Raw genomic sequence first — 27,024 nt, 5'->3', positions numbered from 1 at the left:
GAACATTTCCCGAGGAATACTATGAAATTCCAATGCATACCCTTTGCGTATCACCTCCAGGACCAACTAGAATTGTGTCTGTCAGTGCTAGATGGCTTTGCCCTGTTTGCCTTACCTTGTTCCCGGCTCCTCCCGCTTACCTAGGAAAGATGGCTACCGCCGCGTCTACAAGCCGACCTCTCCGGCGTCCCCGGAACGGCTATGGTGCAGCCTCCTGCCATGCTCCTCCCAGGTAAATACTAGGGTGCGCGCGCGCCACCCACGTCTTTATTCCAACCTTGGCGCAAACCTCGGGGGCGTTCCCCTTTGCTGGCGTCACGCCATCCGGGTATATAACCTATACTAATTTGCTAGCTCGTTGAGTTAGCAAGGATTCGAATCCGTTCCTGTCTAAGCTACTCTGCCACTTCCGTGCAGCTGCTGGAAGCTCTCTCTCTGCTCTTTGGGGTAACTGCTAACCTGGGTACCCACTCCTTGGGGGCCCTCTGCTTTATTTCAGGTGCCTTACAGGGAACAGGTACTCGCTCCTTGAGGGCCTGCTCTCCCTACCTCGGTGCCTGTACCATCTTCTTCAACCTGGTGGAATCGCATACCTACAGCAAACATCTAGTGAGCACTCTAACTCTCAGCCTCTCTCATCCACAGTACTACCTTGCTGGGAAACCTGCTTTGGAACCTCCCAATACCAATGGGGTGAGAAGGGCTCCCTCTGCAGAGGTCCCTGAGACTGCTACTACCAGATTGCCTCACTATTGCCACCTCTGGTGGACTCAAGCTGTATAATAAAGAACTGTGTTTGTGCGTTCTGAGTCTAGCCCAGTACTGTGGCTCCTCACGGGGCTCCTCCCTGTGGGCGTGGTTATCTGCCACAGTACCCAAGGATCCACCCAAACACCGCCTAACCATAACACTAGTCTGATGTGATCTTGACCTTGCTCCGATAAAAGAGAGACATCCCCCTATTTCTGTTCTGCATGGTGAGTCAGCAAACCTTCATTGGAAGCTCGTGAAGGTCCACCTGCCAAGCCAGCTCCTCTCTTGGGCAGCCGGGGATGAAAGGTCTGAGACCTACCAAAAGGCCAAGTCCGCTGAAAGTTCGACCCTCTGAAAGGATGAAAACGCCTGGAACCCCCAGAAATGAGCCCTCATACCAAAGGGGCGCTGTAACGGTTTCTTATCCTCTGGCATCAGAGGCATCATAGTCTCGTCCCACTTACAGGCTGGTTTTTCTAACTCGCTCCCAACCAAGAGCAAGCCTTTAAAGGGCAACTTGGTAAGATTGACTTTGGAAGCTATATCAGTTGACCAATTTCACAACCAGAGTTGACGCCTGGCCGCTATCACCGAAGCTACTCCTCTGGCCGAGGTAAGGACCAAATCAAAGCCTGTGTCTGCTAAAAAGGCAGCAGCAGGCTCCATAAGCACTCTGGAATTCCCTCCAGACTCAACCTCCTGAGAGAGAAGCAGACAAGATCTCACCACTAGGGTGCAATAGGAGGCAAATCTGTAAATTCATCGCCACTGCCTCAAAGGCTTGCTTAAGAATAGCCTCAATCCTTCTATCATGTACATCCTTCAAGGCCGCTCCTCCCTCTACGGGGATAGTCGTCCACTTAGACACTGCACATACCAGAGCATCCACTTTGGGAAAACACAAACGCTCTCTCACAGCCGGATCCAAGGGGTACAGGCCTTCCAATGTCCAACCCCCTTTAAAATTTGCCTCTGGGGCATCCCATCCCAGATTAATCAATTCCTGGATGGCCTCCATCACCAGGAAAAAAGCAAGAGGCTTTATGGAAAGAAACCAAAATGGTATTCTTCCTCAGCTCTGACATAGCATCCGAACCAGGAACACCCAGCTGTTTCGAGGTCTGGGAATTTGTGGCCGGCAGTTCATCTCTATGAAAGAACAGCAACATAATTAGATAGGGTTCCAGCCCTCAAGGAATTTCCCCATCTTCCAGGAAATCCAGATCAATCTCATCATCAGTGCCATCTGGATTCTTGTTGAGAACACCCGCAGGGAGCCGAGGAGAGCCCTGGCGCTTAAGCATAGGACTGGAAGCAGGAAGAGCCACCGGCTGAGGGTCCAACTGGACAGAAATGGGAGAAGTGGAGGACTGCAAGTGAAGAAAGGCTTGTAAGCCTTGAAATAAATTCCACCCAAGAAAAAGCAGCCGGGTCCAGACCAAGCCCAGAAGGAACCGGAGCTGGTCCAACAGAACTGCCTTCGCCAGCAGATGAGCCAGTCAAGGGGGAACAAAGATCTGGCATCCCCCCAGTCAAGGCCATGACAAACCCATCATCGGAATGGGAAGAGTCAGGCTTAGTAAAAATCAGAGGAAGACAACTCTCCCTGAGCGTCTGAGTAGCGCTGACACAGGTTAGAAACCAGGTCAGGCTAAGAAGCCCTAATATTATAGGCAACACAAATAGGAAGACGCTTAGGTTTTTTGCTTACTGGTGCCATCGCTGTGGTAAACATGCTTTGGAACAGCTCTCACTCAAAAATGAAATAAGCCCAAAAAATAAGCACCTAGAAGAAAGCACCTCAAGGCACATGCACAACCTATGCACCAAATTAAGCACATAAGTTTGTGCATGTAAAAAGCATGCCCAAAAAACAAGCGCACAATGCTGCACACAGCTGACACACTGCGCACACCGTCGGCCTATAGAGGGTAGCAGAACATGCACAAAAGTGTGCGAAAATGGCCGGAGCAGCCTACCACATGGCGTGCAAGGAAAAAGCCCAAGTGCGGGGCCTAATCCACCTGCCAGGCTGCCCAGTTCTTCAATCCCAACAGGAGTGGGAAGGAACGTTGGCACGGCATGCCGAGAACAGAGACCAGAGGAAAGCCCGAGAGCCCTCTGTCTGTCTCTGATTCAGGTAAAGCTTTATTTTTTTTTTTTTAAATCCCTACCTGAGCTCAGTGCTTACCGGCTGAGTACAGAGACTGTCTCCTGCTGTGGGGGGGGGGGGGAGGGCATCTGGCGTCACCTCTGCACTCATCCTCCAGCACCCGCTGCCTTTCAGCTGAGCTAGCAGTTAAGTCCATGCCGGGAAACCCAGCTACCAGACCATGGAAATCGCCTCAGGAAATCTCAACTGGAGGGAGGGACCTTCTTTTCCTGAATTTAGAATTTCAAATTTCTCCTTTCAAAAAGCTCAAAGCAATCCCCATAGGGAGATGCACGTCCACCATCTGTTGGATATGGAGAATACTGGCAGGCTGGGGTCATTGCAGGATTATGTATTCTGTGACGCCAGCTTGCACAGTCTCCATCTGCTGGCAGGGAAGCATAAACCCACTGGTTCTAAGTCCATCTGTCTACACGCTAGAAAATTCACCTTTATACAAAGATTCTTACATCTGTATATGTGGCCAATCATAGACAATTTATTAAGACCTCAATTGGTTTTAGAAGTCTGCAACTGCTGGCAGAGAGGGCATTAATTTCAAACTCTTGGATCTGTTAATATATCTGTGTAATTAACAGCAAGACAAACTATTGGAAACAGACTCTCTCAAGAAAATATAAAAAATGTTGGTTGTACTATTTCAATTCAGAACAAAAAGTACGTCACAGTTAATAGTTTGCAATGTATGTCTTAACTTGATAAATTGTTGATTTTTGTATAGTTTAAATAGCAAAAGATTTTCAATTAATAATTTGATTCTTGCCTAGAGGAGTACATTTTTATGCAAAATTTGCCACAGAATTTAAAAAAAAAAAAAAAATCTGTTTAACCTTTAAAAGCTCTGACACAAGAGTTCCCATTCTGTTAATAAAAAAAAAAAAAAAATTCCTATCAAATATTTTTCTTGCATGCAGTCTGTCTGTCCTGAACTGCAACTTTTATTCCATGCTTCCAAATTCAGGAAAATCCTGTAGAAGAGCTCCAGTAAGCCTAATCCCAGCCTCATTAAAAAAACAGGACAAAAAAGAACAGTATAAAAATACAAACCATGATTTATAAATCCTACTCCAAGTGCCCAAAGCCGACCCCAAGGTTGAGGCTCCTCTAGCTCTGGATCCTCAGGAATTGATGCAAGGTCCTGCACATGCTCAGTATCCAAAGAACTGAGGGTCCCTGAGCCTGAAGACGACGACTGGCTGGAAGACTGAGGACCACTGGAGGAACTGGAGCCACCTTGAGATTGCTGGGACTCACTTCCTGTCTCTCGGGACATCTTAAAAGAAAAAAAAACTGTTTCAATAAGCAGAAATGATTTATCACAATTTACATAAATATGCTAACAATGACATTCTTACCACCTGCCAGAGCTGATCCAGGTTGAACTAGATAAACACAGTCTCCCTCTCCCTTCTGTAGAAAAGGCCAAAGTAGGCTCATATGCCTATACAGATAATATTCATGGATAAAATTCTTTTTGGCCCAGTTCTCTCTCGCTCATTCTGTGCTTCTAGCTCAACCAGAACCAGCCTCTATTGGGCTAAGCAACATGAGGGCAGCCATTGCAGAGCTAGACTTGGGCTAAAAGCCACAAGTCCACAGCTCCCGCTCCAGAACCTAAGTTTGGCCATTACCTGTCATGGTTGAGCTATGACCCTGACTCCCTCCCTTCACGAGGCTGTGACGAGCACCTCTGTAGCATCCCCAACCAGCCCAGGAATCAAACCCAGGTTTCTTCACATGCACCGTCACTCAGTCTCCCCTTCCTTTTGAAGGATTCTTATACTGGTCAAATGACAGGTCTTCCAACATGCAAAGAACAGTTTTCTTCAGGACCAATGAAGCTCCCAGAGAACTAGATCTCCGCATGATGATATCCAGAGCTGTATTGTAAGACATTTGCTACCTCGAAGGAGCTGAATTAAAAGTGCTTTTTGAACTTGTTTGAATATAACAGACAGTTTGAATGTGAGGTTTATAGCCCACTGGGTCAATTAATAGTTTATAGAGAGATTTGGGCATCTGGCTAGATACCATCTCATCTATGATAGATCATGTTAAAAATGTAGTTAATCTGGTTACAAACTTAGATTGAGGACCATTGTTAGACACAGATGATTTTAGGCAGGTAATTCACTGCTACTTGAGATTTCTACTAAGATTATTACCGTATTTTTCGATCCATAAGAGGCACTTCCCCCCCCCCCAAAAGTGGGGGGAAAATGTCTGTGCGTCTTATGGAGCGAAGATAAAAAAAACCCCCTAAAAATCTAACTACAACCCCCACCCTCCTGACCCCCCAAGACCTGCCAAAAGTCCCTGGTGGTCCAGGAGCGGTTCGAAAGTGATCTCCTGCACTTGGGCCGTCAGCTGCCAGTAATCAAAATGGCGCCGACGGCCCTTTGCCCTTACTATGTCACTGGGGCCGACCAATGGCAGCGGTAGCCCTGTGACATAGTAAGGGCAAAGGGCCGTCGGCGCCATTTTGATTACTGGCAGCTGACGGCCCAAGTGCAGGAGATCGCTCCAGACCCCTGCGGGACCATCAGAGACTTTTGGCAGGTCTTGGGGGGGGGGGGGGTTCCCCACAGAAAGAGAAAAGATAAGTTTTCTGATCTGGGGAATGGACCGAAATGGCCCTCCCCAGACCCGAAAACAAAATGGGGACAAAAAAAAAAAAATGTTATGTACTCCCCTAATTTGCTCCATAAGACGCACAGACGCCCGGGGGCAGAGCCGGTTTATCACAAAATTTTCTTTTTTTTAATTTTCCCCCTCTGAATCCTAGGTGCGTCTTATGGAGCGAAAAATACTGTAAGCCTCTTCAGCTTTTACACAATTCTGCAGCAAGAATTATTTCAGGCACACACAAATATTCAAAACTGGTGTTATATGATCATAAGTTGCACTGGCTACCAATTATTATTATCTTTACTCCATTATATTATTTACAATGAAGATGCTTCTTGGCTAGGCATTTTATTTATAAAAATTTGTTAATAGCCTTCCAATCTTTACAATAAAAGTTTCCAAAGCAATGTACATAAATAAAATAAAACAGTAAAAAAAATAAACATAACACAAAATATTCCAATATACTTTACATATTACATTGCACCACCCACTCCATTCCATATACCATAGGGAATACAATATACCACCATCTTAGTCCCTGCCATATATCACAGGGAATAGGGAAACTCCCAGCTTTAATGCGGAAAATTCTGGACATCACCATGTTTAAGAAGTGAGCTCTGATACCGTTAACCATGTTTTTAGTAGAAAAGGACCGGTTATGAAATCTTACATGATGGAATTTTTAACTGGGAGTAATTGAAGCATTGAGTAGTTCTAAGAGATCTTGTTTTGCAAATGTGAGGATCCTAGACCTCATAGGATCTTAAATTTTAAGACCAGGACTTTAAATTTACTTCTCAGCCTAACCAGCATCCAATGTAATTTCTCAAGCAGTGGAGCAGTGATTCACATATAGACCATCACATGACCAATTTTGTAGCCATATTTTGAACTACAATTAACTTCTGAATAAAAGTATCTGGGTGTTCCCAATATACAAGATTACAATAGTCAATGTCTTAACTAATGCATAAACTTAATTTTCAATAGCTTCAGATTTGGAAAGTTTTTCCAATTGTCGCCCCAATCTCAACCTAAAATAAGCGGAAGTACTGCACTGACTTGGCTCTCCATGAACCACCTAGAATTCAACATTATCCCAACAGAGTTTACATCGGTACTAGCTGTCATGAGATGCCCTTCAATTTGAATACATCATATATTTGCACTAGTACCCACCTGGAAAATGTTTTTTTCACATTCAGCACTAAACCACTCTTGCTCAACCATCTACCTACTGCATTCATACAATCACCACACGCAGAAAGAGTCAAAAGATGGATTTTTTCCCAAAGAGCCAACAATTTGCACATCTTTATACTCCATGCAGGAATCTCTGGTCAGTGAATAAGGGTTTGTTAACTATCTCTACTATACAACAAGCACATTTAGGAGAGGTATGGGACAGAGCAATTTCTGTGGCAGGACCAATCTTGTGGAATAAAATGCTTGAAGCATTGAGATTGGCAGATAAATTATTTTTAAAAAAAGGCTCAAAACCTGACTATTTCAGCACTTTTAATGATGTATCAACAAAAGTTTTAAGTGAATGCAATTATTTAAGAGATGAGCACATTTAAAACTGTTCGGTCGGCAAGTGATTTTAAAGATTTATTGAGGTGTCAGTTGTGATGCGCTGATGTACATGGATACGAGTTAATTTTGTTTATTTTTAACTATACAAATATTTTTATTTATTTATTTCATGATTTTTTTGTATACCGCGGCACGTTAGTAACATCACCTCGGTTTACAATAAACAATAAATCAGCAACAAGCTTTACAGTCAATAAGAAATAATGTGTACATAATATTGTAAACTATTTTGGTTCAAAGCAGTATAGAAGAAATCTAAAATAGATAAATTTAACAAATTCAGATACTGTCCTTCTCCCCATCATCTCCACGGATGAGGTTGTTCCAAGCATCCCCCATGCTTTCTGTAAAGAAGTATTAGTTAAAACCAAATCAAACCTTCCTCATAATCAATACGTAATAGATTTAATAAAATGAGTACTAGCTCTGAATACAATTTTTATTGGAGGAGGCTATCATTAATATACAATTTTTTCATCAGTAGATTACAGTCGAAGCAATAAATTTGCCACTTTATCTGGGGTATCAATAGCTCTTTTCATGACTATGAAATGTTTTCACCGTAACGTTAATATGCACCTCTAGACAGACAACCATTCTTGATAAGTTACTTTTGTGTTTTCATTGAATGGTTAAAAAGTGATCACATTTAATTGACTTTGTGCAAAGTGAATTAATACTTGCATCTATAATTTTGCATTTTTAAATTGCGTAAAAAAACAAATTTTGGGACAGACTATTCAGTTTTTAGGTTTTGAACCTCATGATATATAATTCATAAACAAAGGGACAGTAACTTTCAAAGGGGCACATTAACACGTGAGAATTGACGCGCCCAAGGACGTGGCTAATTTATAATATAAGCACACATGTGCTTATGCTATAAAATACCATAGGCGGGTGTATGTGTGCATCCTATTTTGCAACCGAGTGTGCACATTCAGGTCTGAGCCGCGTAAGTGGGGGATTTGTTTTTTTATAACTGGTGCACTTCCACGCCCTGACAAGTTTCACCACTTCATCCACCAATTCGCCCAGTGTAGAGCTAGGTACTAAAACCCCCCTGGGTTTAATAGCCTGCAGTCCCCCCAAATTATCCCAGACCCTTTAAGCCCCTCAGAAATGGCTTTTTTTTTTTTTTAAATACACCTCCTCTACAGCAGAAGTAAAATTATGCAGCACTGGAGCTGGGCATGTGCCCAGGCGCGCGCAATTCTTCGCACCAGATCTCTTGAACCCACTCTGGAACGCTCACACCCAAACCATGACCACAGCCTGCCCCTTTTTAAATCAGATTGAGTATTCATGTATCAGAAGATGCGTGTGCATGTAGACGGCTTTTAAAATCTGGCGCACGCCAGGCTTTTAAAATTCACCTCTATTTGATTGTCCCTGAGAGGATTTTTTTTTTAGTTTCATAAGTGTCACTTTTTTCCATTCCATCAGTATAAACAAGATTGACATCTGACCAAAGTCAACTCATGACGACTTATCCAGCCCCGTTTTCCTCCTTGCTTCTATTGACTTGGTTCTGGTTTTCTCACAGAAACTACAACTACAAGTCAACACATGCAGCAGGAGAAATCCTTACACCACAGTAACAAAACCTCAATTTCTACATTTCTTGAGCCCTGTAATGTTCTGGTGCATCTCAGATTGCATTTCTTTACACATATGTGAAGTCTCCAATGTAGGTAAATGTATCTCCTCTATATTCATTGCAGATATCCTGAAAACCCCATTGGCTGTAAGGTCCCCAGAAGAGGTTTATTTATTTATTTAACATTTTTTTATATACCGAGGTTCTGGTAACAATGTTACTAATCACTTAGGTTTACATATAACATTAGGATGACTAAACATATGAGTCTTACATAGAACAGGAGAGTGAACTTGGAAAAAACTGAATTAAAAATAAGGCATAATAATACAACAAATAAGGCATAATAATACAACAAATAAATAACAACAATCTTATAGACAGGCAATTAGAATGAATCAATCGAGTATCTAGTATTTGTAACTTGTCTAGATGGATAAGCCATTGGCTATAGTATTATTGAACCTTGAACAACACCACAGCCATAGTAAGATAGTATTGTTGAATACTGAACAACACCACAGCCACTGGCTATTGTATTATTGTTTGAGAAGCTTTGCATAATTAAGGCTTCCCCAAGACTGCTTAATTCCAACCAGCCAGTCTGGTTTTCAGAATACCCACAATGAACACTTATGTTTTTAAATAAATTGCAGTATATCAAATTAAAACATAACAAAACATGCATAAGAAATGTATATAAACTAAGTCTCCAGTGTATACAAATATATATCATGTATATTCATTCGGGATATCCTGAAAACCCTATTAGTTGTTTGAGAAGCTCTAATGTCAGGTGGGAAAACAGCCAGGTGAGGGTACCTTTACTGATTGATAGACAGATCCAAGGAACTGCCTCACTTTCAGTCTCTAGGACTAGTTAAAGATCATGGCCTACAACTGTATCTGGTGAGTAAAGAATATTTGTGCATGTTTAAATTTTTCTGATCAGTCTGCTGGGTTGCGCCCTCTGCAACAGAGTGGACACACTTGAAGGAGAATGAAAAGTGATTTAGGAAAGCTTGAAGAGTGGTCAAAGATTTGCAGCTAGGATTCAATGCCAAGATGTGCAGAGTCATGCATCTGGGGTGCGGCAATCCAAAAGAGCTATATGTGATGGGCGGTGAAAGACTAATGCATATGGGCTGGGAGAGGGACCTTGGTGTGATAGTGTCTGATGATCTGAAGGAGGCGAAGAAATGTGACAAGGCGATAGCTAGAGCTAGAAGGATGTTGGGCTGGTGAGGGGTCAACATTGTAAGACTTATGAGGAAAGACAGAAGGATCTGAATATGTATACCCTGGAAAAGAGGAAGTGCAGGAGAGATACAGACTTTCAGATACCTGAAAGGTTTTAATGATGCACAATCGTCAAACCTTTTCTGTTGGAAAGAAATCAATAGAGATCATGAAATGAAACTCCAGGGAGGTTGAAGATTTGCAGCTAGGATTCAATGCCAAGATGTGCAGAGTCATGCATCTGGGGTGCAGCTATCCAAAAGAGCTGTATGTGATGACTGGGAGAGGGACCTTGGTGTAATAGTGTCTGATGATCTGAAGGTGGCGAAGCAATGTGACAAGGCGATAGCTAGAACGATGCTGGGTTGCATAGAGAAAGGAAAAACCAGTAAGAAAAAAAAATGTGATAATCCCCTTGAACAGGGCCTTGGTGAGGCCTCACCTGGAGTACTGCATTCAGAACTGGTACCCGAATCTCAAAAAGGATAAAGACAGGATAGAGGCAGTCCAAAGAAGAGCAACCAAATTGATGAGGGGTCAACACTGTAAGACTTAGGAGGAAAGGCAGAAGGATCTGAACATGTATATCCTGGAAAAGAGAAGGTGCAGGAGAAATACTGACTTTCAGATACCTGAAAGGTTTTAATGATGCACAATCATCAAACCATTTCCGTTGGAAAGAAATCAATAGAGATCATGAAATTAAACTCCAGGGAGGACGACTCAGAACCAATGTCAGGAAATATTTCTTCATGGAGAGGGTGGTGAATGCCTGGAATGCCCTTCCAGAGGAGGTGGTGAAAACAGTGAAGGAATTCAAAGGGGCATAGGATAAACACTGTGGGGCGGATTTTAAAAGCCCTGCGCGTGTAAATCCTTCCAGATTTACGCGTGCCGGCGCACCTATTTTGCATAGGCCGCCGGCGCACGTATGTCCCGGGGCTATCGAAAAGGGGCAAAAGGGGCGAGAGGGGGCGTTCCCAAAACGACGCAGCGTTTCGGGGGCGTGCCGTGGCGTTTCAGGGGCGGGCCTGGGGGCGTGGCGCCGGCCCGGGGGCATGGTCGAGGCCTCCGGACCAGCCCCCGGGACCGGAACACGAGCGGGGCTGCCGGCCGGCGCTCGCAAAGTTAGGGGGGGTGGGGGGAGGGCGAAGGAAAGTTCCCTCCGAGGCCGCTCCGAAATCGGAGCGGCCTCGGAGGAAACAGGCAGCGCGTGCTGGGCTCGGCATGCGCAGGTTGCACAAATGTGCACCCCCTTGCGCGCGCCGACGCCAGATTTTATAAGCTATGCGCGTATCTTGTAAAATCCTGCTGCGCGAACAAAAGTACATGATCGCGCAAATATTTAAAATCTACCCCTGTGGATCCCTAAAGGCTAGAGGATGGAATTAAAGAAAAGAGTGCATGGGGGTAACTAGCTGGTGTGGCAGTTGCTACCCTTAACAAATAACAGTATGAAGGATGAATGCAATGCCATCATTGCTCTCTGCTTCAACGGCAGTGGGAAAAGGAGAACTGGATTCAGACAGAAACTGATGGACCAGACTTTTACAGTTTGGGGAACAAATAAACATAACTTGCTGATGCGGTTTTTACTACCCTTAATCATTAAGCCCAATACTTTTGATACAACTCCATCAATGATCTCTGCTTCAACGCAGGGGTTAGGGAAAATTGGATTTAGACAACATCTGAGGGCCCTGACTTTTACAGTCTGAAAAACTGATAAGCATGAGGGTAACCTATAGTGCAGAAGATACTGGCATAAACTTGCTGGGCAGACTAGGTAGTCCTTTTCTGCTGTCATTTTCATGTTTCTATGAGGAGCTCACAAGCTGCATTAAAGCCTGGGACCAGATTGAAACTAGAGTCTTGAGACCAGCATCCAGAAATGCCGCAAATTAAGATGCTAGCTCCAGTTTTGAAGAGGCACCATAATTCCTATTAAGAGATTTTAGTTTTCACCCATTCCGTGTACAAACACGTATAACTGGTTTTCAGGGCTACAAAAAAATCGAGAGATTCTACTGCTGGAAGGATGTGGGAGTAAACACGCAGCATGGTAAATCCAAAGAGGCAGCCAAAGCACCACATATGATCTTCGTTTCAGCATAACGAAGGTAATGAGAAAAATCAGCAGATGGGACTGACCTTTGCTTTAGAAAAGGACATTCCCTCTTCCCAATAATAGTAGCATGAGACGGGGAAAGACAAAACAACCCAGTACTCACCTTCCAGAAAGGGAGAATGAATTAATATTTCTGCTTGCGAAAAAAAAAGTGGAGAGTAAGTGAGGAAACGCCAGGAAGCTCAGCAGGTATGCGACGAAACGGCTTTCCCTTTCACTCCAACCCGTCTAAACAAGCAAGGCGCCAAACTGCCTTTCCGGTGAACTAACCAATCAGCGACTGTGACGTCTCTCCTAACGCTCTGGCCTCTAACCCACCGAGCTTTGCTTTCTGGGAGTTGTAGTACACGGGGCGAGGTAGGAGGCTGCTCTATAATCATGACATGGTGGGTTAGATAGCGAGAAAAATGGGGAAATCAATGAGAACGCTCAGGAAGCTTATGTTGTTTTTTTGTTTTTTAAAGAGCCTTATATCCGCAACGGATTTGCGTCAGGGAGAGTATTCAACGGCTTGGCCGTGTCGGCCATGATCCGAGGGCGGCTGAAATCCATCAACCTGACTGTGGCTTGGTCGTGCAGGCCCGGGATCCGCCCGAGGCGGAGCGCGGGCGGTGTGAGCACGGGGCCGCTGAGAAGGCTTGGCGCAAGGATTGTGGCAGTGGCAGCCTCCGAGATCGGCGGAGGAGAGCGGGAGGCCTCTACATGGAGGTTTGCCCTTCCTTGGAGTGATGGGGCCCGGAAGTGGCTGAACTGCTGGAGCTGTCAACGCACCCTGCCCCCTGCTCGTGTCTTCTGCCCCTCCTGCAGTGCCCTCCAGCCCCCCGACGCCGCCAGGGATTACTTTGAGATTCTGGACTGGTGAGAGCCCTGTTGTTCATCGGGGTTGGAAGTGAATGGTATTTCCTGACTTCTGCATCATTTTCCTTCTCGTTTTGTGTCGCAGGACTACGAGTTTCATAGCACCTGCCTTGCTAATTAACTCTTTCTGAAAGAAAAACCTCTTTTGACCCCCTAAATTAATATTTGACTGACTGTAGTGTGGTTGCTCTTTTAGTCTGCTTTAAAATAAAAGTCAACAACAAAACATTAACAAATCTTTTGCAGGCCGATGCAATAAAGTGCGCTCTACCTAGCGTACAGGTTTACGCATGTTTTGGACCCACTAGACTAGCACCCAATGCAGTAAGCAGAATAGCAAGTCCAAAACGCGCACCCAAACAAAGTCATACAGGCCGATACAGTACAGTGTGCTCTGGTGGAGCATTTGGACGTGAGTTTTTGACTCGCTAGCTTTACCTCTTATTCAGTAAGGGGCAATAGCGCGTCCAACTCCCCCGAGACCAATAGTGCCCGCAACATGCAAATGCATGTTGATGGCCCTATTAGTCATTCCCGCTCGATAGTAAGTAAAATGTGCAGCCAAGCCGCACATTTTACTTTAAGAAATTAGTGCCTACCCAAAGGTAGGCGTTAATTTCTTCCAGCACCGGGGCAGTGCACAGAAAAGCAGTAAAAACTGCTTTTCTGTGCACCCTCCGACTTAATATCATGGCGATATTAAGTCGGAGGTCCCAAAAGTAAAAAAAAAAGTTAAAAATTAAAAAAAAATTTTTAATCAGCCCGCGGCTCATGGGTTGATAACTGGACGTTCAAGTTTGCCAGCGTCCGGTTTCCGAGCCCGTGGCTGTCAGCTGGCTGACAGCCTCCGCTCCTGTCTGAAAAGAGGCGCTAGGGACGCGCTAGTATCCCTAGCGCCTCTTTTTACCGCGGGCCCTAATTTAAATATTTTGTTTTACTGTATCGCGCGTACAGGACACTGGAAAGTGCATGCGCCGGGAGAGCGGGCGCTTGCCTGCTCTCCCGCGAACTTTACTGTATCGGCCTGATAGCTGGTAATAGCACTCATCACAAGTAAATTCCATATAGATGAAGCTATTAAGTATTAACCTCCCCCCCCCCCCCCCCCCCCCATTGCAGAAAATTGCTAGGTGCCCAACACACACTTTTAATGCAGCAAATTTTACTCCAGCCCCAGAACTGGCTTTAAATCTATCTGCAAGTCAAGGGCTCGGGGAAAATTTTAAAAATAGTGACCTGTGTGGTTCCTACCTTTATTCTTAAACACCTACTGCTTGCGGTGTTTAAGAATAAAGGTATAATGTAACGACTTGATGAAAAAAAAATTCTGGACATAATATACACGCACAATAGATATGCTCTAGCCAGATTTCACCTCTTGCTATTATGCTTGTACATTGGGCATCCAGAAATTGACTTGAAGCGGGATAAAACAGATTCTCGTAATAAGCACCCATTGCAATTGTGGGTGCACAGCCACGTTTCCTAGGTGCCTGATGCATTTGAGTGCTAGGAACGCATAATTCTTCCCTAGCACGTCCTTTTTAATGCAGCAGCTCATTAAAATATAGCATCAGGCGCCCAGGAGACGTGACTGCATGTATTAAGAAAATGACGTTTTAACGTGTCTTATTGCATCGACCTCTTGGTGACTAGCTTTTGGGAGTTATGATTGAATCTGCTGGGAGATTCAGTCATCAGAGGAACCAATTTGGGAACTAATTTTAATGGGGGCCCAGCAGTTAAATGCCTTCCAGGATCCTTAGTTAACAGGAATGCAAATCAGGTGGTGAACGCAATTATAAAAGAAGGTAAAAACTCTGATATCAGTGTTATCATCCATCTGGGGACCAATGACTTTGCTAGAAATGGTGTCCATAAAGTACAGAAAGATTTCCAAAATCTAGGGAAAAAGATTAGACACGTGGCAAAGGCTATTGCCTTTTCAGAAGTATTTCCTGTTCATGGAAAGGGAAAGGAAAGGTTATGCTATATAGAGAATTTCAATGCCTAGCTAAAAACCTGGTGTAAAGAATGTGGATTTGGATACATTGGAGGCTGGGACCGTGTATGGAGCAATAAAAGATTATATAGTAAGGATGGTCTACATTTGTCAATGGCAGGAAAGAGAATGCTAAGTGAAAAACTCAGATCATATATTATCAGGAATTTAAACTGGGGAGCGGGAATGGCAGGAGGTAGCCAGTGAATTTGGCATGTTACCCCCAAGCAAAACAGGAAGAGGGAAGAGAAAGTAACAAAATCAATCCGTTCAAAAAAGCAGAAAAGGTAAATGGAAGAGCAGCTGGAAAGCTACGACTCCAAATGCTTGTAATCTGGGCAACAAAATCCCAGACCTGTAGGCCCTAATGGTGGAGGCGGACTTGGACATTGTAGCTGTTATGGAGACCTGGTTGTGCTTCCATTTTTACTGGTGTGATCTGTAGGCCATAAAGAACTGGACAGAGAACTCATTGAAGATATTCTAAAGGTGGAAAAGAAGGGCGAAGTGTTGCTTGTTGGAGATTTTAATCTGCCGGATGTGGATTGGAGCATCCCTTCTGCGGAATCTGCGAGAAGCAGAGAGATAGTGGATGCCCTTCAAAGGGCTCTGATCAAACAAATGGCAATGGAACCCAGGAGAGAGGGTGTAATACTCGGACTGGTGCTTAATAATGGTGGTAATGTCTCTAATGTTTGGGTAGGGGCTCACTTGAGCACCAGTGATCATCAGACGGTGTGGTTCGATTTTGCGAATAGGACACAGAGAAGTCTTGGAGAAGAAGTCCATTAACTGCTATTAATCAAGTTGACTTGGAGAGTAGCCACTGCTATTACTGGCATCAGTAGCATGGGATCTACTTAGTGTTTGGATAATTGCCAGGTACTTGTAGCCTGGATTGGCCACTGTTGGAAACAGGATGCTGGGCTAGATGGACCCTTGGTCTGACCCAGTATGGCAATTTCTTATGTTCTTAAGTCACACAAAGATCCAAGTTTTGAATTTCAAAAATACAGACATACATGGAGGAAGACTGGGAGAAAATGGGTGAGGTGGAACAACAGTGGGCCAGGTTAAAAAGAGCTATTATAAAGGCAACAAATCTGTATGTTAGAAAAGTAAACCAGAGTAAGAGGAAAAAGAAACCAATCTAATTCTCTAAGGAGGTGACTGAAAAAATAAAGACAAAAAGAACAGCATTCAAGAAGTATAAAGTATCCCAAAAAAGAACACAGGGAAGAATAACTGTCAAAACTGAGAGAGATGAAGAAAGAAATAAGGAAAGCAAAAGGTCAAGTGGAAGAAAGGATGGCCAAAGAGGTAAAGCGAGGAAACAAAACATTTTTCAGAAATATCAGTGAAAGAAGGGAGGTCAGAAGATGTATAGTGAAATTGAAAGGTGACAAAGAAATGGCAGAAATATTAAATAAATACTTCAGTTCGGTATTCACTAAAGAAGACCCTGGAGAAGGCCCATTGCTGGTTAATAAGATTGTAGATGGGCAAGGAGTAGACGAAACTCCATTGACAGAACAATGTATGGGCGGAGATAGGCAACCTGAAAGTGGACAAGGCCATTTGGTCGGATAAGATACATCTCAGGATACTAAGAGAGCTCAGAAATGTGCTGGCAGGTCCGCTGAAGGACCTGTTCAATAGATCTGTTGCGTCCGTTGGTCGCAGACGGCTGCGACCGCTCTACCTCGCCTCTTTTTTGCCCTTCTCCTCCTCCATGGGTAAGATGGTTGCCTCCGGTGCTGAGTGCTGAAATCCTCGGCGTCTCCAACTCAGCATTGGCGTCCCCGCCTGCCATGCTCCTTTCCGTGACCTCCTAGGGCGCGCGTACGCACGCTGCCTACGCTTATCTATACGTCATGGCGGGATCCTTGGGGGCATCCCCACCGCATGACATCAATACCTCCGGGTATTTAAGCCTCCGCTCCTAACGAACGAGTTAGCAAGGACTTCAGTTTAGCTACTCTGACCGCTTCTAAGCTGCACGCTTAGACTCCTCACTACCCTCCGGAGTATCTCGTTCCTGAAGAAGCTCTGGGCACCCGCTCCTTGGGGGCCTCTCGCTTCCAACTACCCTTCGGGGTTTCTATTACTAATTTAGACAACCGCTCCTCAGGGGTCTCTCTTCTCTTTTCAGGATTATCTGCGCTTCTAGGAACTCGCTCCTCGATGGCCTAACCAGCTCAGAGTATCCTGCACCATGGACCTCGGGTCCGACCTTCATCATCTACCAGGAGGATTCCTGCACTACTCTTCAGTAAGTACCTCTGTGATCCAGCTCTCCATTTCCACCCACCAGGTTTGGCTTATCCCGCTCTGCGGAACACTACCAACCTTGTACATCCGGGTGAGACTTCTACATCTGAGACTGTCTGAGCATATTAGCACTTCACTGGACTTCAGTGCCATCTCTTCCTGCACAATTACCATCTATCTACAGCAGTACAATAAAGCTTTTCATCTCCAGTGTCTGTTCTCTGAGTCTAGCCTATCGCCACTGCGACTAAGAGTCCACACTATGCCTCAAACCCAACAAGATCTCTGGAAATGGGAGTAGTGCTGTGGGATTGGAGAAGAGCAATAGTGGTCCTGCTTCACAACAGTATTTATTTGCACAGTTTTTATATACCGGTGTTTAATCGGTGGACCATCACATTGGTTTACAGTTATACAATTTAAAGTTCATTTAAAGTAGCAAAGAGGAGGCCAGAAACTACAGACTGGTTAGCCTCACCTTGGTGGTGGGAAAATTAATGGAAACTGCTGTAGGAAAGGATAGTGAACTATCTACAGTCAGGAGGATTGCTGGACCCGAGACAGCATGGATTCACCAGGAGAAGATCCTGTCAGACAAATCTAATTGATTTTTTTGATTGGGTGGTTAGAGAATTAGGAAGAACATTCGATGTGATCTCTTTGGATTTCAGCAAAGCTTTTGATACAGTCCCACACAGGAGGCTTGTGAATAAAATGAGAAGCTTGGGAATGAATGCCAAGGTGGTGGTGTGGATTACAAACTGGTTGACTGATAGGAGACAGTGTAATGGTAAAAGGAATGAAGAGAAAACCATGTTAAGTGGAGTGCCACAGGTTTCGATTTTGGGACCGGTTCTGTTCAATATTTTTGTTAGCAATATTGCAGAAGGGACAGAAGGTAAAATTTGTCTATTTGCGGATGATACTAAGATCTGCAGTAGAGTGGACATGCCTAAAAGGGTAGAGAGAATGAAAAAGGGATTTAAGAAAGCTGAAAGAGTGGTAGAAGATTTGCAGCTGGGATTCAATGCCAAGAAGTGCAGAGTCATTCATCTGGGGTGCGGCAATCCAAAAGAACTGTATGTGATAGGGGCTGCATGGCGAAACAATGTGACAAGGCAATACCTAAAACCAGAAGAATGCTGGGCTGCATAGAGAGAGGAATAACCAGTAAGAAAAAGGAGGTGATAATGCCCTAGTATGGGTCCTTGGTGAGGTCTCACGTGGAGTACTGTGTTCAGTTCTGGAGTCTATATCTCAAGAGGGTCAAAGACAGGATGGAGGCGGTCCAGAGATCAGCATCCAAAATGGTGTGGGGTCTGCATGAGAAGATTTATGAGGAGAGTCTGAAGAATCTGAATATGTACACCCTGGAAGAGAGGAGGAGCAGGGGAGATATGATACAGACCTTCAGATACCTGAAAGGTTTTAGTGATGCACATTCAACAAACCTTTTCCGTTGGAAAGAAATCAGTAGAACTAGGAGTCACAAAATGAAATTCCAGGGCGGATGACTCAGAACTGTCAGGAACTATTTCTTCACAGAGAGGGTGGTACATGCCTAGAGTGTCTTTTCGGAGGAGGTGATGAAGGCAAACTGTGGGAGAATTCTAAGGGGCATGGGATAATCACTGTGGATCTCTAAAGGCTAGAGGATGGAAATGACGAAAAGAATGTAAAGGGGTAACTTGCTGATGTGGCTGTTACTACCCTTAACCAATAAGCCTTCATACTGCTGATGCAACTCCAACATTGCTCTTTGCTTCAACAGCAGGGGGAAAAGGGGAATTGGATTCAACCAACTACCAACGAGGGCTCTGACTTTTATGGTCTGGGAAACTGATAAGAAATGGGGATAACCTACACGGCACAGCAGATACTACCATAAGCTTGCTGGGCAGACTGGATGGACATTTGGTCCTTTTCTGCCATCATTTCTATGTTTCTATGTAGGTATACTCCCTTCATTGGGTCAAAAACAGAATGAGCACAGAAAGCACCTATGAATTTTACACTTGTAGGTACTTTATAAAGATGCTATTTTTTCTTGATGATCTGCTGCTTGGGTGCATAAGAACAGGAATAGTCATTAGGGAAAAAAAGGTGCTATTGCACTGTGTATGATGAGACCTCATTTCAAATACTGTGTATAGTTCTGGAGACCAATCTTCAAAACTGAACGGAGTCAATCCAGAGGGTGGCTACTAAAATGATCAGTGGTCTTCATTATAAAGCATATGGGAGGAGACTTAAAGATCTGGATTTAGCTCCCAGACCAAATTCCTGCTTCTTGGCAATTAGGAACTGAAAATACTACAGGGCCTGCACTCCCAGGAGGGAGCCCTGGGCAGCTCCAAATCTGTACTGGCTTCTAAAGGAATGTGGCTGTTCAGGTTGGGAAGGTGGAGAAACCCCCTATGCTGTAAAGGAGGGCCTTAGCTTCACAGCTTCCTTTTATAAATGGTAGTGAGTAGGATTGAAGTGGATCTAATGAAGTCAGAAACCCAGGAATTAGGAGAGGAGAGCCAATAAACTTAAATAAAGTCCTTAGGTTTGTGCAGGAATCCATTCCAGTTACAAGCTTTGCATTCTTTGTCACATGTAAATAACAAAAGAAAGAGATGTGCTTGTTGTGCTTGTTGAAGTTTTGTGTAGATAACTACAGTCATACTGTGTTCATTAAAACTAGCTAGGCTACTGACATTTGTTTGTTTTTGTTTTTTTAAAGAAAATTAATAGTGAATGGTTTATTCTATCATTAGTTATGATGCTTAAAAACTTTAAAGCCTCAACATACTAAAAGGGTTTTCTCATTTTGTGATTATATAGAAAATGCCTAATACATCAGGCCTAAAGTATTAATTTACTAGGCAATGTTAAAAAGAAAGTTGCTTGCTGACATAGACAAAAAACATATTGAGATCCTATCAAAGCACATGACTCCTGATGTGCTTCTCGGAAAATACCGGGATCCCACTGCACTATATAATATTATTCAGTATTTCATATGGAAATGCATTTGCAGTCAGTAATGCAGTAGATATTGTGGCAACCCTTCATCATTTAGTACAGCATCTCAGCCTGTGCAGAATAGTAAAAATAACAGTACCTTGCGTCATCATTGTAGAAGGCACATCACACATCCAAGCCCTTATCCATAGAACTCATAAGCTGTTTGGAAAGGGGAAGGTTAAATGAATTATTGCCCAAGATCAAACAGCAAGTAGTAGATAGAGGAACAAAAGCCAGGTCTCCAGGTTTGCAGCTTTGTGCTATAACCTAATTGTCAGTGTTACGTGACGAGGTGTGTTAGCGTGCCCTTGGGCATCAGCCCGATCCCAGACGAGTCCAGGACTGGACCGAGGGTTGACGGCGTGTTCCACCATGGCTGACAGTCTTACCCTTTGCCAGGCCGGCAAGCTCCCATGGCCAACAACAGATGATGTTGGAATGTGAATGTCCTCCGACCATTCCAAGTCCTTTTGGACCTGCTGCGTGGAACAGCATGGAGCAGCAGGCCTGGCCTGAGGTCGAGGGCAGATGGGCCTTGACACGAAGACATGACAGCAGGATCAATGCAACGGCATCGCGGACGAAGACATGACAGCAGGATCGATGCAACGGCATCGCGGACGAAGACTTGACGCCAAAGCTGATGCGAAGACATCACGGACCAGTGGTCGATGCGACGGCATCCTGGACCAGGGTTGATGCAACATCAGGAACAAGACATGATACCAAGAGTGATGCAACGGCATCCAGGACGAGACGAGGAACTGACGAAGTCCAGACGAGACGAGAAGCTGGGCGGAAGGACATTGGCACTGTCTCTCAGGGCGCCCTACTCAGCCCTCCCGCGGGACTGAGTCACGGACCATCCTATCCCACTGCGCGCCCTACACAGCCCGAGGAGGCTGGTCATGGCCCACGCTGAGAATGGGAAAAGCACAGGGAAGAATCCAGTCAAAGCAGAACTCTGACAAAGCCGATGTTGTCTGAAGCTCCACCAACGGCTGGCAGGACATGACGGCTCAGGAGCACAGGACACCAGTCCACCTGTAGGGTAGCCCACGCTCGGGCAAGACATCATGCAAGGGACCCCCGGCCTAACAGGTACCAGAAGGCTCAAGAGCGCTGAAGACGAAGACACAGGAGCAGGTCATCAAGGAACCTGGAACATCAGGGATCAGAAGACCAAGACGAGACACCAAGACACCTGGACGGGGACCTCAGGCACGAACATGACTTGGCATGACGAGACGAAGCAACAAGAACTCCATGGAGAAGACAAAGACGACCTGATGGAGCTCAGGCAGGAGCCTCCAGAGTGAAGCAACTCCGATGCAAGGCAAAGACTGACTGATGGAGCAGCCCTTTTATAGGGCTGGGCAGGAAGTCCACTCCCTAGGTGGGGTCAGCCACACTTCCTGTGGCTGGCCCTTTAAATCTTGAAGAGAGGCCGGCGCCTAAGGAAGCAGCAGGAGCTTGTGCAGGACCGCGGACAGCGGCCTGCACCAAGTCAGCCGCTAAGGACGCAGGGCTGGGCCTGAGGAGCAGACCCGATGACGGCAGGGGCACCAGCCGCTGCAGGAGACCCCGGGGGCGGCTCCAGCTGCTATTCCAGCCCGGGTATGCGGCCTCCAGGCCACGAAGATCACAAGGATGCTGGCGGCGGCTCCCAGCCGCAAAGATGGTCAAGCGAAGTCCGCGGCTCCTGCCGCGTCGAAGACAAGAGCCCAGAGCGGCCTCCAGGCCGCATGAGAGAGCAGAGTCTGCGGCTCCGGCCGCGTGGAAAGGCCGACGGCGGCATCCTGCTGCGTCGGTTGAAGAGAAGCAACAAATGGTGAGTGCCTGCTTGTGGGGAGACCCGCGGGCAGCGCGATTCATAACAGTCAGTTATGCAATAAACCATATTTCCCAGCTATAGTCCAATAAAGCACTAAACATTAAGGTTCAAAGAACTTAACCTAAATTCATCTGGTGTATTGGAGCTTTGTTTCAGATCCAAGAGTTCCTAACATCTAGTTTCGTGTTATAATTGAAACATTTTTGCATTTTGCACAGCTGGGAGAAATCTAAAATGCCAGGGAAGAAATTTGACCAAATCATGTTTCTTACCAGGTGCAAAGTGAGGTCAAAGATTGAATTCGATTAAGCATCTCCAATTGTGCACAATCCATGACACACAAAATAGACAAAAGACAATGGAATTAGACATACATTTTTCATAATTTAAGCATTTCAATAAGTTAAACTATTATGATTTGTTTTAATTATATCAGTTTAGTAAAATAGATTTTGATATTTTCTCTGTTTTGTTTTCCTTTCTTCTGGTCATCCTTGGTGAATCCAGATCACCATTTCATTGGCTGAGAAGCAAAACCTTGATGGCAGCAGTCTTCTTATATAATTATTGCCAGTGTTACTATTTCTCGGTGCAAAAACAGAAATGGGGAATTTGAATGATTTCTATAAAAGTACTAGACACATTGCTATAATAGTTTTAATATCGCTTTTTGTCCATTTTCTTGTCTGTGATAAAGCAGACCTGCTGATTTGCTTGCATCATTTTATTTTCAGTGACAGATCCTTTAATATTGATGTCCAAAAGCTGCAGCAGAAATTCAGAGACCTTCAGCGTTCACTGCATCCAGATTACTTCACCCAGAAGTCACAGGTAAATAACAGACTGGCTGAAGGATTTGAATTATAGGTTTTCCATATCCAACTCATTGTGGGAACTGAGGAATATGCTGACATCCCTGCTGCTTTTAACATCGGCAGCAAGGAGCTACCTCCTAAGTAAGGTAACTTGGGTCATGCTTGGGTCAAAATATCTATCACCTGGCTGGACATCCCCTGTATGGTTAACCTTGCAGTAAGTGTTCTGAAATATGTTTGCACAAAGCCCTTTTTAGCACATTAGTTATAACCCTCTAGTATCCTTCTATTTCTCTGGGAGACAGAGCAACCTTTCATTGCAAGTTTTAAAAAGATTAGTAGGTGAACATGGCATATATTATAAATAACTAGCCATTAGGCCCATTCAAACGGGCGAGATTCCATCGGTCAGACCGGCACGTCGGTCACAGCCGCTCTCTTCTCCACAACTTCTTACCCTTCCCACTTATTCACATCCTCTTCCCTTTTCCTTCCATCCCCTCTCATCTTCCCTTTCCTTCCCCTCTCACATCATCCACAATCCCTTCCCTCTCCCTCAGCCTTCCTCCACTCCCTCTCTTTCTCTTCTCCACAACTTCTTACCCTTCCCACTTACTCACATCCTCTTCCCTTTTCCTTCCATCCCCTCTCATCTTCCCTTTCCTTCCCCTCTCCCTCAGCCCTCCTCCACTCCCTCTCTTTCTCTTCTCCAGAACGTCTTACCCTTCCCACTTACGCACTCATATCCTCTTCCCTTTTCCTTCCATACCCTCTCATCTTCCCTTTCCTTCCCGTCTCACCTCATCCACAGCCCCTTCCCTCTCCCTCAGCCCTTCTCCATTCCCTGTTTTTCTCTTCTACAGGGCCGGCTGTACCCTGCTGAACCTGTGAGATGCAGAGGGCGAGGGGCACTGCTACGGGGACCTGCCTCTCTGCGTACCTCCTTCCCTCTGTACTGTGGCTTCTCACTGCTGTCCCTTTGCATGACGGTCTGGCCGTCCCTACTCCCTCCCCCTTTCCCCTGCGGTGGAGGGACGGGCTCAGGCTGCGGGAAATATACGACAAGGTCAGAGGAGCCATGTCTCGGAGCGCCGGCTCTTGTGCCTTTTCCTGTACCTTTGTGCATAAACAGAGCACGTCGGTGAGAGATCTGTGCATGCGTGGCCCATCGGTGCATGCGCGGCCCATCGGTGAATGAGAGCTGCAGAGCCGCTCTCTACTGCACATTTGCGGCACGTCGGTCCCAGCTCCCTTATAGGTATGATTGTAAAAGATCAGAACAGCGAAGGAGGTCTGCTCAGTATAAAAGAAATCCTCTTTCCCTGTCTGTTTGTCAGTTTGTTCCTCTCCCTCACCAAATTAAAAAAAGAATTTACTCTGTTGGTTGCCCATTACTGTATCATAATGATGCAATGCTCCTGTTATTATTTGTCCAGTTTACGGAAACTTGTTTGGGTGTTGCAGAATATTTGCTGGGGATCTTGTTGTCACCCCAGCATAGCAGTCTACAGAATTGTACAGAGTCCTTCGCTGCAGGCACATAACTTTTCAGTGTTTGCTTCTGTATGTATATTTAAAATACAGTATCTTTTACTATGGAGATCTAGATATTAGATTGTAACCTCCTCACTCTTTTACCCTGATGATTATAGGGCTTTTGTGATGGGAACTTTCATTCATCCTGTTATTTTCACACCCTTTCTACAGCCTCTTAACCCCAGCACACGTTATAACAGTTGCTCCTGAAAGATGCACTTATGAGGCTCTGTGCCTCGTCTTTCAGGAGCAACTACGGTAGTATAAAGTGTGTGGGACAAACACAGAGGATCCCTGTTGGCTTGAGAATGGAAATGAAGAAATGGGGTCATTTTTCTGTTACATCTATGGTTTACATCTAGTCTTGAGGGTGGCCTGTACAGAGTGCCAGTTGCTACTACTCTTAACAGAAGGCTTGGAGGCAGCTTGCACTGCGTGGCAGTTGCTATTACCCTTAACAGAAGGCTTGGGGATGGCCTGCACAGAGCAGCAGTTGCTACTACCCTAAAAAAATAAAAATGCATAAATTGCTTGGACGGATGAACCGTTTGGTTTTTTTTATCTGCTATCATTCACTATGTTACTATGCTGCTCCCAAAATCCAGAGGATTTAAGACTCAAACAACCAAGCTAGAGGTGACTTCTCGATCACTGGCTCCCCTTGCTTATTTTGCTTTCTTTCTTAGATAATTATGTTGGACAATTCTAGTGTCCTAACAGAGATGTGTTCAATGTGAGGTAGAACCTTTTATTGCTCTTCACATCTCAGCAAGGGTTTCCCATGCAACAATCATCCTTTTGCCACCTCCATTCCTTTAGTATGTGTCTTGCCAGACTGCGTGCTAGCTCAGAATTCATTTGGTGGTGTTACGAAATCTTGCCAGCAGCTTAGCAGCCACCAATAAAGCATTTGTTCACCCTAAATATTTTGTAATGTTGTGTAAGAAATGTGTTGCATAATTACTTCCAAACCTTGTCTTTCAGAAAGAACAGGAATTGTCAGCAAAACAGTCGTCATTGGTCAACAAAGCCTATAGGACACTTCTAACCCCCTTAAGCAGAGGACTGTATATGGTAAAAAGAAAAAAAAAAGTGTTTCTAAAATAACTTTTATTTGAATTTTGGAAAAAGTTACTTCAGTTTCTATTGCTGTCAGCTTGACAACTTTCATGAGCTCTAAATTAAATAACATGTTTTAGAAATAGCATCTTTTCTTCAACTCCTTTGCACACACACATTATAATAGACATCATCCCCTAATATCAGACCCCCTTGAGAATAATGGCTATAGGTAAGTTACCCCCAACCAGAGATTAAACATTTTTGTGAATTCTGCTCTTTCATTTAATGATCATAAACTGCTAAAAGGCAGCGGGTGCAGGAGGCCGAGCGCAACAGTGACGGCAATTGCCCTCTCCCCCCCCATAGCCGGAGACCGTTTCTGTACTCGGCCAGTAAGCGCTGTGCTCCGGTAAGTTAAAAAAAAAAACAACTTACAGAGACAGTTATGGGGTTTTAGGCCTTCCTTTGGTCTCCATGCTCGGCGTGTCATACCAACATTGTGCGCACGACTTTTCTGAGCGTGTTAATCCACTGTAGCTATTTATTTTATTTATTTAAGACTTGTTATATACTGTCTTTAGCAAATTAGATTTGAACAGAAACGGTTTATAACAATGAGCAAAATAATAAATACTATTCTGTACAGTGAAACACAGTTCAACGTGGGCGTTTAAGGCTAAATTGTTATCCACTGATAAATGTATAAAATGTACTCAAATGCCAGGGTCTTTACTACATTTATTTTGGAGTTGCTCACAAAGATGGGGAAATTCCTCCTGGTTTGGAACCATATCGAACCATGTTGCGGTTCTTTCATAAAGATGAACTATCAGCCCTGATTTCTAGAACCTTGAAGATGCTGGGAGTACCTGGGGAAGAATCTATGTCAGAGCCAAGGAAGAATCCCATTTTGGTGTCTTTATGTAAAGCCTCTTGCTTTTTGCCTGTTATGGAGCTCATTCAAGAATTGGTTGATCTTGAATGGGCCACCCCAGAAGCAAATTTCAAAAGGGGTCGGGCATTGGAGGACCTGTATCCTCTGGATCCAACTATGAAGGAACATTTGCACAATTGCAATTTGTTTCCTGAAGAAAGAGAACACAGCAGACAATATATATTAAAAGTTATATTTATGAGGGACCACGTGACCCGATGAGCGAGTGACACGCAGGTCAGACTCGCTCCTGGCACCTGCTCCTGAAAAGCTTCTCTAACCCCACCATTTCAGCCGGGAAGGTAACAGAAGACCCACCCGTGGTTACCCAAACATCAATAGAGGCTTTCCTCAATCATTCCGGGGATGGCATGGCCAGCAAACCGCAAAGAGACAAAAAAAGGGCAGGCAAGTCTGGCGAAAACAAAATGGCTGACGGGCCTCCAAGCCCGCAGGCAGCCGACAGTCACGGGGCTCTGGTGTCTTGGGCAGTCACTGCGGCCCTGGAGGGAAATTTTTCTGCACTTTCTCAACAGATAGCAGCCAGGAATGAGACGCTGAATATGATCAAGCAGCA

General features: G+C 44.8%; 2 protein-coding genes across 8 annotated transcripts in view; one reads left to right on the top strand and one right to left on the bottom strand.

The window, feature by feature from the left end:
* Positions 1-12,447, bottom strand: part of CHEK2 (checkpoint kinase 2) — a 133,918-nt gene extending 121,471 nt beyond the window's left edge. For 4 of the 5 annotated variants that reach the window (XR_003859160.1, XM_029619340.1, XM_029619343.1 and 1 more), the window contains exons 1-2: positions 12,227-12,447; positions 3,974-4,199 (exon numbers count right to left, since the gene is read on the bottom strand). Coding sequence is in view for 3 of the 5 variants with exons in the window: in XM_029619340.1 (XP_029475200.1) it covers positions 3,974-4,199 (226 nt within the window). In the remaining 2 variants the exon portion in view is untranslated. Of the gene's footprint in view, positions 1-3,973; positions 4,200-12,226 lie in introns of those variants that run through there. The other variant, XM_029619342.1, reaches the window with a different exon arrangement.
* Positions 12,448-12,475: 28 nt separating this feature from the next.
* HSCB (HscB mitochondrial iron-sulfur cluster cochaperone) overlaps positions 12,476-27,024 on the top strand; it is a 29,685-nt gene continuing 15,136 nt past the window's right edge. Inside the window, exons 1-3 of one of the 3 annotated variants that reach the window (XM_029619344.1) lie at positions 12,476-12,981; positions 22,835-22,931; positions 25,436-25,525. In XM_029619344.1, coding sequence (XP_029475204.1) covers positions 12,650-12,981; positions 22,835-22,931; positions 25,436-25,525 — 519 coding nt within the window. In that variant the 5' untranslated portion in view covers positions 12,476-12,649. Of the gene's footprint in view, positions 12,982-17,235; positions 17,256-22,834; positions 22,932-23,967; positions 24,174-25,435; positions 25,526-27,024 lie in introns of those variants that run through there. The other 2 variants (XM_029619345.1, XM_029619346.1) reach the window with 2 other exon arrangements.

This window comes from Rhinatrema bivittatum, chromosome 11, assembly GCF_901001135.1.
Source record: "Rhinatrema bivittatum chromosome 11, aRhiBiv1.1, whole genome shotgun sequence".
NCBI classification, from domain to species: domain Eukaryota; kingdom Metazoa; phylum Chordata; class Amphibia; order Gymnophiona; family Rhinatrematidae; genus Rhinatrema; species Rhinatrema bivittatum.
The sequence above is the reverse complement of the archived record's forward strand: the minus strand, read 5'-3'. Positions and strand labels throughout refer to the sequence as shown.